Source organism: Miscanthus floridulus, chromosome 1 (genome assembly GCF_019320115.1).
Source record: "Miscanthus floridulus cultivar M001 chromosome 1, ASM1932011v1, whole genome shotgun sequence".
In the NCBI taxonomy this organism is placed as follows: domain Eukaryota; kingdom Viridiplantae; phylum Streptophyta; class Magnoliopsida; order Poales; family Poaceae; genus Miscanthus; species Miscanthus floridulus.
Genome location: NC_089580.1, coordinates 37,365,543 through 37,377,251, shown reverse-complemented (window position 1 = coordinate 37,377,251; position 11,709 = coordinate 37,365,543). Strand labels below are relative to the sequence as shown.

The 11,709-nt window shown below is 45.2% G+C and overlaps 1 protein-coding gene across 1 annotated transcript; it reads right to left on the bottom strand.

The window, feature by feature from the left end:
- Positions 1-5,069: 5,069 nt before the first annotated feature.
- LOC136479395 (protein WHAT'S THIS FACTOR 1, chloroplastic) lies at positions 5,070-9,058 on the bottom strand. Its single transcript, XM_066477274.1, has 3 exons — positions 7,371-9,058; positions 5,714-6,223; positions 5,070-5,561 (listed from the first exon to the last, which is right to left on the bottom strand). Exon 1 carries the CDS (start codon positions 9,014-9,016, stop codon positions 7,532-7,534), a length of 1,485 nt encoding a protein of 494 aa, XP_066333371.1. The 5' UTR covers positions 9,017-9,058; the 3' UTR covers positions 5,070-5,561; positions 5,714-6,223; positions 7,371-7,531.
- Positions 9,059-11,709: the final 2,651 nt, after the last annotated feature.

Below are 11,709 nucleotides of genomic sequence, written 5' to 3'. Positions count from 1 at the left end.
TTTCCCCTTCCTTCATTGAGAGCGTCAACATCACGCGGTGGGGGACTCCGCCAAAAGGAAAGGAGTCGTCATTGCTTAGCAATCGACCACCAATCAATCTTCTTCCCCTAGCCTTGTATGGAGTACGTCGCCGCTCAATCCTGGCCTCCTCCGCCTTCTGGGTTGTCGTCGCTCTATCCGAGACCATGCATGCTCTGGATCAAACCTACACCAGTCCTCCACGGCCAGCAACCCCTGCCCAAGCCACGACGAGCTCCACAGGGGCGGAGGATCCGATATGGCAAGGTACGGCGCTTGCCATACCTTGAATCCTGAGAGCATCCCCTCCGCGAATCACCGGCAGTTCGTCCCCAAGTTCGGCGTCCGCCATGGCTGGATGTCTGAGAAGTCTTTTTCTGTTGGACTGATGGAGAAAGATGGGATGGGTCTAAACGAATCGTTACTGTGCATACAGTTTGCACTCAGCTTCCGTGCATATACGCTCTCATTGACTACTACGTGTCCATCTAAGGGGAATCGACGTCTGGCCTCATCGAGTGCCCACCCGTGCTTCGGCTCGGCTCCCACTCGGCCATAGCATGTACACTCGGCTCAGCTGTCATCTCGTATATGCGGCAACCATCAGGTTTGATGGAATTTTTGTCCTGTATACATGGGCTTCTATTTGGACCAACCAGTATCGTTGTTGCAGTTGCGACTTACGAGTTAAGAACATGTGATTTTAAGTTAAGAACATGTGATTTTAAGTTAAGTAGGTGATCATATAGTGGTATCAGTTAAACCCAAGTTACGAACCTGTGATTTTAAGCTCATTAGGTCGATCATGTGGTGGTATCAGTTAAACCCAAAAATATAGCGGAGCAATGGGCCATAGTTATGAAAAGGAAATTTAAACATATGGAGGGGGCAACGTGGCCTCTCCGTTGACCCATTTTTGGAGTAAATCAATCTGAGTTTTGCTTTGACGGTCCTTTTGAAAAATATGCACAAATCTTAAAACAAACAGGTAATTAATTTAAGGACATGGATATTGTGCGACGGGTCACACAGAACGTCAGCGCGTCACCCACACATGCGCAGACTGCTGCCATGCACCCACGCCCCGACAGCCTACTCCATGCGTCCGCAGCTTGCTACTTGTTTGTGGTATAAGGCGAAAACCAAGAAACAAAAATATCTATTTAAATTGTTATAACTTTTGAATCAAGTATCTGTTTTCAATTCCGTTTGCACCGAAATGTTCTACGTGACGAGACGAACAAAAACTAGACCCCACTCGCCCATGTTTTGAAGAATTTTATTTTAGTAGCAATTTATATGCAAAATATGCTAGGAGATTTATGAAGAAGTTGCTACCATGAAATATTAAACTTGCTACTCCAAAAATGTACTAAAATTTTTACATGGTACGTGCATCGATTGTTACCATGGGAATATAATAAATTTGTTATATAGAATTGGAGGGGCATTTTATTAAAAAAAGACAAGAGTAGCGACGCAAAATAAGATAAGTTGTATCTTGAGGAGCAAATTATTAGAAGAAGCATTGCATAAGATGTCAACTTAGAGGGTAAGTTATTATACAACTAATATGTAGGATTTAGGAATACATTCGAACCTAAAAGGACACTGAAAACTGAAACTTAAAAATATTAAAAAAACTTGACTGAAAACTGAAAATAAAAAATCATTTAACTAAAAATAAAAGAAACAATGAAAAAAATGAATGATCCCACATAACTATGACCAGGACTACATGAGGCAGCTTGAAACAAGCATGGAGGATTAAAAAATTAAACTGAAATTGAAAAATAGAAAATGAAAACTAAAGTAGACCAATGAAAAAGAAATACTCCTAAAAATAAAACTGAAACTACCAAAATAGCAGCGGGTACGGGAGGTTGAGAGCCTTTGAGCATCAGTAAAAAAAATGAGAAAGACCTGCCGCATTGCATTGGTACTTGGGCTGGCCCGTCGCGGCCTGCTGTCATGCGAGAGCGACGCAGCGCGACCTGTCGCGATTAATGTCATGTTCGCTGGTTTGGGCTGATTTATAAATACTGTTTGTTAGTTGAAAAAGTATGGTTTACAAGTTAAGCAAATATGGCGTAAGAGTTTGCGTTAAGGCTCGTTTGGCTGGTAGAATTTTGGCTAAAACTGACTGAAAACACTGTTCTGGCTGAATTGTTGTGAGAGAAAAACATTATTCTGACTGAAAAAAGAAGTGAGTCGAATATAGGGTAAACGGAATGGGCCGATTTAAATTAATTCCGTCAACTCTACCCGTGTCCAATACTAGTTCAGGCCGATGTTTATGGATCTGATGGATCCCATCAAATTGCCTCACTTGTCGCTAGCCTTTTTTGTTTCAATCTCGCGTGGTATGAATACATATGCGTCTCATGAAAAAAAATGCATGCATCTGTGTATTTCTGGAAAACACTTCATCGGGTTGCGCCTGCGCCTCACATTAGCAGGACTGAAACCGCTCGCCACTTGCGCCTCCTGTCGCCTGTGGATCAACCATCGCCTCGATCCGCACGATCATAGCAAAGCGCTATATTGAAACAAATAAGCGCACAACATGCGGCAACTGAACGGCGAAGATCCACAAACGTCTGCGTAGACTGGGGCTGGGCTTTGGATGGAGCATATGTCGGGACCCAAACTACATACATGGGGAAATTAAATTAATTACTGGCTGGTTTAAGATGTGTGTAAATTTTTCAAGGAGATTACCGAAGCAAAACTCATTGTATTCAACCCGTTCGTTTCGACTGGATTGGCTTATAAGCTCATGGCTGAAGTACTATTAGCTGGTTTGGTGTGAGAGGAAAACAATATTGGCTGGCTGATAAGCCAAGTCAGATACAGACAGTTACAACCTGCGAAATTGGGCCATTATTGCTAACTCAAGATTTGTAATCAAGTACTCCCTAAAAAAATGCAATTCAAGAACGGTACTACGTGTTAGTATATCAACTTTTACCAATTATAGATAAAAAGATATAAATATTTATAATATTAAATAAATATCATTAGATTAATTACGAAATATATTTTTATAATAAATTAATTTGAAGTCATAAGTGTAAATACTATTTATTATAAATTTAGTTAAATGTAAACTTTTTAGGTGGCACGTAAGTTATAGTTGTATTCTTTTCTGAGATGGAGGTAGTATCTCGTGCAAACCTTTGGATTTTAGTAATAGGGCCCCGTTTAGTTGCTGGCCGATTCGGCGCCGGCGGAATTCCGAAACACTGTAGCGCACTATAGCATTTCGTTTGTATTTGGTAATAATTGTCCGATCGTTGACTAATTAGACTCAAAACGTTCGTCTCGCAAAGTACAACCAACCTGTGCAATTAGTTTTTGATTTCGTCAACATTTAGTACTGCATGCATATACCGCAAGTTTGATGTGACGGGGAATCTTCTTTTTGCATAGTACCAAAATTTGGAATCTGGGGTAACTAAACAAGGGCTAGATTTTATTGTACTAGCCTTTTGTTGTGTGGGTGTGGGCTAACCTGTTCGTTTGGCTTCATGGTAGCGCTGTTGCTGCTGAACTTCACTGTTGCAGCAGACTAAAAAGCCTGTTGCAGCAGCCTGAGCGGCTGTCTTTAAAGACCGTGATAGCAATCAGCCAGCAGCCGCGATAGCCTAGCCAGAGCTGTGTGTCTCTGCGCGCAATAACCAGCTGCGTCGCCTGGTCCTCTCTTAAGCACTGGTTTAGTTTCTCCGTTAAAACTTTACACCCAATTACAACAAATGTTTAATACATACATAGAGTATTAAATATAGATTAAAAAATAATTAATTGTACAGATTACGACTACTTTGCGAAATAAATCTTTTAAGCCTAATCAGTCCATGATTCGACAATAAAATGCTACAGTACGCATATGCTAATGATGGATTAATTAGACTTAATAAATCTGTCTCGTGGTTTACTGACGGATTCTATAATTTGTTTTTTTATTAGTATCGAACACCCCATGTAACATTCAATATGACACCCAAAACTTTACGTCCTAAATCTAAACACCACCTAAATTACGTACTTATACTGTAGCCTGGTTCTCTCTTAAACTACGTACTTGTACTATATATGTACTGAGCTGGCGCCTTTTTTTATTTTTTGCTATCGTGAGTTCCTGACAGAGGTACAGCAACAATAAACACTGACAAATCACATGGCGCGAGCCCACGTAACCCGCTAACATCGTCAGACTGGCCTGATCCAACACTAACATCGTCCTTATCGTCCATGGCGTAGCTTCCGGATTCACACTAACATCGTCCAGACTGGCCTGATCCAACACATTTTACCATGCGATAGGAGAGGCCTTTAAGATGCCTGCTCATTGGCGTATACTGTGCACCATTTTTTATTAATACAGGATAACATTTAAAACAGAAATGACAGGATAAAAGAAAACCCAGTCTTAGACTATTACAACCTATTCCTACTACTATCTATATTAAAGAAAGAATATGCCAGCGGGCCGCCACCTGCCCACCCACCATGGGTCGATTACTCGAGTGTGTGATCACTTTTAATACGTCTACAGGAAATTCGTGATTGTGTTTATTTAACAAAAATCATATGGGAGTGTTGGCCCACCCCCATATGATTACTGCGATGCCGAACGGCTATGCAGCCCCAACATAGCCCAAACAGCCGTTTTAATCAGAAGCGAACGAACCTTAATAAGTGAAGAGCGCGCAACGCACTGCCATATCTTGGTTGTACTCTTGTTACCATGAGATGAAAAAGGATTTCTTTGGTGATGAAGCACATCATTGGCTAATGTGCACTTCTGGTTCTCAATCATGGCCTGATGCAGCGGTCGTGTCCGACCAATGGAACTTCATGTGTTCGGTTCCAGTCGGTCTCCCATGCGTCAGCATCACAATCATTTCTCATCAGTTTTTTTTTTTCGAGTGGAACATTCATTTCTCATCTGTAAAGAGCATACTGCAAACTGAACTGGTTTTGCAACAATCCGTCAGTAAGGCCACAAATTTATTAGTGCCGTATTGCAGGCCCATCATATTAGTTTTTCTGCCACAATGCATGGTCTCATCATCATGCATACAACTACACAAGTCTGTATTGAACCTGGAACTTTTTGACGTCAGACTATTGGACTTGCACATAATGTGCTGAACATCATGTACAATGCACTTGGTACAAAAGTTGCCTTTTCATTTGTTTTCTAGAATCCTTGGTTACACTTTCAACTAGAGTACATCTCTCGGCCAACGGCCATGGCAGTGTAAATTATGCATGATAGTCGCATATACACTTTTCCCATAAAAGAAATGATTGTTACATTAGGGTATAACTATAGAGATATTCGAAAGAACCCTCCCATGCAAACAATTAAGAATCCCTGCGGATGTGGATATATCGTCTCGAAAGTCACCTTCGAGTAGCAAAAAGCTCTACTCTCCTAGTTTGTTCTCCCTTCATCTTCACTAGACTCATCGAATCTCCACCTTGACCTGACACACCTTTGCTGGCAGCCATCAACTGAAGATTTCTTGCTGAAGCTACAGAGAATAAAATCATGCTTGGCTATAAACCGACCACATTGACAGATAGGAGAAAGAATAGGCGAGGATTAAAGTAAAAAAGCTGGAAACCAGCCACTGCAGTCGTCTAACTCTACTATTTGAAAACTAAGGAGAATCAGAATATTTACCCGAAGGTAGTAGACAACAAAGCAGACTATCATTTGGTTTCATGGGCATTTCACGAGCAGGGTCGAAGAGCGACTTGTGAAGATGTTTATATTCCTCAGAATCCCAGGGCAGATCAATCATTTTATCAACTAAATTCCTTTCAATGCAGATAGTACAAAATCCAGTCATCATCACCTCAACATGATAAATCCAAGAGCTTTTGAATGCACCCTCAGCATGTGTCATATCTGCTGAGCATTGTTCTTTCACTTTAGAGCAGTAGCTCCTATGATACATAAACGCTTCTGTTAGGAGGGCACATTCAATTCTAACACAGACCGCGCAGTCACTGCCTCGCTAAGAGATGAAACGCCATCTTTTTCAAAGTTTTCTGTAGCAGAGAAGCTATCACGCCCTGCACACTTTAGCACAAGAAGTGTCATATCAGGTTTGTGACGTTCCAGAAGAACTTGTGCTATCTTTGGATGTGTTTCCTTGCTAGAGATCTTGGGAAGAAGAGAGCATGCCTCCTGCACAGGAAGTAGGGGTGCATCACAAATATAAGATAATGAAGACAAAAATCCATGAAACTCAATTGAAATGAGCAGTACTGGCTTAGATATACAAGCAAGATCCAAGCTCTGAAGTCAATGGTACCATGAACAGGAAAAAGAAACAAACCATTGTTAATAGCAGTACGTAACACAAACTATAACACGATTCCACAATAAAAAAAAACTACAATGCAAATGTGTTTCGGGTAACAACCGAAAGAACGGTTGCAATCGCAAAAAAAAAAAAGGTTCACAACACACCTGTGATCGTTACAATTGCAATGCTCATTATGTACTGTGAATTTTTAAGAGAATTATTAATTGAAAATTGTAACATGCATTATTTTGGGTTATAGTAGAGGTTGCAAGAATAAAGTATAGACTGATTTAGCCTGATATATTTGGTTATAGAAGCCAACTATGTTGATCAAAGGATTAGAGTTCAAAAATCAAAAGTGGGTTTAATGCTATACAAGGTGGGAAACCTTTAAAGTCGCACATAAGCATCAAAGCAGAAACAGTGCCCAGGAGGAAGCGCGTCCTGGACATCGCGAATGTCCATCTAGCTCCTCTCCAGAACAAAGTAACAGAGGCTAACAATGCCACTTCATCTGTCTGTCTTCCCAAAGTTCCAAAAAGCACTAGCCCCTAGGCCACTGATTAGCGCCTAGGAAGATTAAGCATAGATTCAACGCGATTCAGTGTTTGTGGTTTTTTTAATTTTCTATTCATTTTTTGTTGCTGGAGCAAGATGAGGAAGTGCCAACCGGGAGCCTGGATACAAATAAGAGGTGTCTACCCATGCAATCAAGGCAGGCTAGGTGGCTGGCAGAGCAAAATCATTGTCTGCGCAATGAGAAGCATACAGGCAGCACACAAATATGTAAGTTACTTGGGAGCTTTTAGATTTCATATTGTTATTTAACAGAAGATCAAGCATCCATATTCAACCTACTTCTACAGAGCAGCAGCCTAAAACTACGAACCAAGCTATTCAACAAAACTTTTCAACCTTTGCATATACCCCCTCTCTATAATCCTATTAATTAGCAACATGTTTATCGTGCAAGTAGAAAATAAGCATGCAAAGCTGGAATCAAATGAGCAGTGTATACATTCATACCTTGCAAGTAGCAACAGACAGGCGGCAAATGGGACCAAGAGGTCCAAGATACCCGGATATGTACTGATGCTTACTGGTTTTTGTGCATTGCCGAGAAAGCACACTTGAGGAATTCTCAATCTTCGTTAACTTCCTGAGCAAAGTCTCACAAGCTGATGCACTCACCAAACATCCTGCTCATTACCATCGTCAACCAGTCCTTGAGCCACAGCCTTCTTGACCCAAAACTCCTCCATCTCACCCGATTCAGCATCGTACTCTTCATATGCCTCACTTCCACCTCCACCTACCTCCTCCCAATCCTCCCCAATGACACCATCCTCAAACAAGTCCCCAAACTCATCATCCACCTCTAATGAACCTTCCACTTCTGCTGCCTCATCATCTTCATCCTCATCACTGTCACCATCAAACGTGAGAACGCCTTTCTTCCGAGCACGCCTCATCCGCTTTCCCTCCCGAACAAGCTCCTCCAGTCTATCCCTCCCAACCAGCATCTCATCCTCCACTAGGAGCCTCCCATCATCATCAAACGCCTCCACAAGGAACACCGAGTGCCGCACCCCCTTCACACTGACATAGAACAGCTCTGGATGTCGCACCAGCATGGCGCGCAGCCGGTTTGGCAACCCAAAGTCTTTCCTGAAGTGCGTGAGGTGATCCACCAGCGTCCGCTTCTCTACCGTCATGGCCAGCACCTCCCGCACCACGGCACACGCCCGCCGCTCCAACATCTCCAGACTAGCGCCCTCATCCAGCGACTCGAACGGGGACACCTCGGGAAGGCTATGGAACCGCAGGAGGTAGTCCCTGTGCGCGCGGCGGAGGTTAAGCCCGCGGCGGAGCGGGAGGTGCGGAAACCTCCGCGGTCGGTCCATGAGGCGGTCGGGCGTCGCGGCGGAGCGAAGAGAAAGGAACGGCGGAGGCGGCGTTGGCGGGGGATCGGCGAGCTGGAGTGCGTGGCCGCGGGAGGTGTTCACGAGTCTGAAGAGGTCCGGGTGGCGGGGGCAAAGCGTCGCGCGGAAGTCCATGGCGAGGCCGAGGTCGGGGGCGAGGTGGACGAGCCTGTTCACCGGAATGCTTCGGCGAGGGGTCATAAGGAGGAGGCGGTGGACCTTGTCCGCGAGCGCGCCTGCGCCTGTGCTGGTGGCGCGGAGCGCGGCGAGGTCGGCGGCGAGCGCCTCGGCGGCGGGGGTGAGCGCGACCGCGAGGGTGGAGAGGGACGGGGTGAGCGGGAGGGAGGTATGGGCCTGGAAGAGGCGGAAGAGGGCCGGGTAGCGGAGGACCATGGGGATGAGCGGGCGGCCGCGGCGCGGGAGGCCGAGGAAGCGGCGGCAGCGGTTGAGCACGCGGAGCGGGAGGAAATGGCGCGGCTTGGAGAGGAGGAGGGTGAGGAGCTTGCGCGCGAAGCGGAGGCGGCTTGCGCGCGCCGCCTGGCGGTCGAGAGTAGCGCAGCGGACCAGCTTCGGCGGTGGCAGCGGCGGGGGTCCCGGCCGCCCCGCCGCGGTTGTGGCGGCGCAGCGGATGGTGAGGGTAAGTGAGAGGGGTTTGGCGGTCGGGTTCATTGGACGGCGAGGGCGCGCGGGGCCGAACGGGTGCGCGGGCAGGAAGGAGCAGAGGGGGGAGGGCGCCACCACCACCACCATGGCGACGGGAACCGGCGGACGAGGTTTCGACAGGGATGACGATTCATGACCGGATAGGGGAGCGCGAGGGGTTTTGTTATGTTTACTTTTCGATGTCCTGTAAACTCAAAAAAAAAATAAAAATATTATACAACACATGTGTTTTAGAAGAAAAAAACACATAAATTTTTTCTCCCTCGCCTTCCACCTCGCGTGTGTCGTGGGCTGTCTTTGTCTTGTGTGGGGCTGACGCCTGACGCCTCGTGTGTGGAGACGTCAAATGCACAAAAGAAAGCTGGAGGACGCCTCGTGTGTCCGGCTCCAGGTACCTCTTTCTCTATAATTTGTGATTTGTTCTTTTATAAAAAAAAATTATTTCTTGTAATATATGGATCTGTAGATTTGTGATCTTGTGATTTATAATTATCTGGATGTAGAAGAAGAATGGAGGCTGTTGGATCTTAATTCTATGATGTAAAAAAATTCATACGTTAAAACTGCATAAAACATATGGTTATTAAATAGACCGACTCAAAAAAAAGTCTAAGTACCCCTCTAACTATTTACGATGATTACTTTAAACTATGAAATTTAATTTTCAATCCCTCAATTTTTCTAAATATTTACCATGATTACGGTCGCCGCTCGTTCGGATGCCAGCTTTAAAATGACAAAAAACGTTTGCCATCGGAACAGTTCTCGAAACTTCATTTTTGTCGTCGTGGCATCATCCTGCCAGCGTGAATCGGGCTGAGGAAAAGACATTGTTGCCCCTGGCGCTGTATCCTCTCACGCGGGGCCCACTTGTCATCACCTTCCTCCCGCTCCCACCGTCCGTCCATGGCGTAGGCTGTCGGCGTTGTAGAGGGAGTAGAGGCGTGAGTAGAGGGAGACACGGTGAGGCAGTCTGGGCCCGACGGCAGAGGTGGCAGCGGCTGCGCGCGGTGCTCTGTCCTGGCGCAAGTTTGGGTGCAGGCGCTGCGGCGGCGCAAGTCGATGATGGCGACCGGCTGCCGTTAGCGCGGGTGGATGTCCTTCGGGTGGTGCTCGGCTTCGCGCGGAGCTGACTGGGCAGCGGTGGGCGCAGAAGGGTGGGGCACGGTCGAGAGCCCGACGGCGATGGCCTCGGCTTGCGCGGTTGCCGCACATTAGCGCCATCCCTGGACGCCCAAGCTCTACGGCCTGGCCCTTCCCCGTCGCCCCTTGCCCCATAAAAGCCGCCCCAGAGCCCCGCGTGCGCACGCCGCATCCACCTCGCCCCTTCCTGAGCTGCCCTCCTTGCTCCAGCGCCTCCACCAAGCACCGCCGCCGCCATTGCCGGGGTCGACCTGAGCTCGTCGATCTCCTCGCACAAGCCATCTTGCGCCCTTCCGCTGCTTCCATTGACTTCGCAAGCGCATGAGGAGGCCATCTCGCTTCATCTCAGTGGACAACCTGAGCTGGAAACCTCGTCTCCCACGGATGCCGGCAGACCTTGGGCCATCCTCACCGACGTCGGCCTCACCTAATCTGCTCTCACCGACGAGGACACCCTCGGTGTGTTTTGCAGGGCCACCCTCGACCTCCTCCGCCGTCCGCTAGCCCTCCACGGTCGCTGGAGCGCCATGCCAGCATCTCACGACAGCCATGGAGGGAAGGTGGGAGCAGGAGGAAGGTGATGACAAGTGGGCCCCGCATGAGAGGATAAAGCGCCAGGGGCAAACAATGTCTTTTCGATAGCCCGATCCACGCTGGCAGGGTGATCTGGACTGCCACGACGTCAAAAGTGGCAAAAATGAAGCTTTGAAACTGTTCCGGTAGCAAATGTTTAATTGTCATTTTAAAGCCGACATCTGAAGAAGTGGCAACCATAACGATGGCAAATATTTAAATTTCCCCCTGATAGGGGAGCACGAGGGGTTTTGTTCTGTTTACTTTTCGATCCCCTATAAACTTGAAAAAAATCTACATAACCCTTCTAACTATTTACGGTGGACTACTTCACCCCCAAACTATAAAATCAGATTTTCTATCTCCTGAACTTTTCAAAACCGATCAAATAACCCCCCGAACGGTTTTGGACGGTGGTTTTGCTTACAGTGACGGTGGTTTTGTCTTTTTATTTTTATTTATTTCCGCTGAATCTTTGAAAAATTATTGTAAATCACATAAATATCATAAAATAGAAAATCTAATTTTGTTGGACTCCACATGAGTATATCTGTACAGTGAACATATAATATGATATTCCTTAGTACAAAGTTTTTGATGTAGCTTTATATCTATGATTTTTTGTAATTAAATGGAATAATTCATAGCTGAAGCTTCTATGGTCTAATTGTGGTAAAATTTTTATGGTAGGCTAATTATTGTATGCTTGAACTGCAGTAAAAATTTTATACTCATTAGATATATGATCCAATGAGTATGAAATTTTTACTATAATTCAAGCATACAATAATTAGCTCATCTTAAAAATTTCACCACAATTGGACCATAGAAGCTGTAGCTATGAATTATTTTAATTAATTATAAAAATATAGATCTAAAGCTACAACAAAAATTTTGTACTAAAGCAAATCATATTATATGTTATTATGTAGATCTACTTATATAGAGTCCAACAAATTGGATTTTTTATTTTTATGATTTTTCTGTGATTTACTATGATTTTTCAAAGATTCAGCGCAAATAAATAAATAAGAAAAAGATAAAACTACTGTCACGGTAGCAAA

Coding starts and splice junctions, on each gene's coding strand:
- LOC136479395 (XM_066477274.1), bottom strand. CDS start 9,016: ATGGTGGTGGTGGTGGCGCCCTCCCCCCTCTGCTCCTTCCTGCCCGCG.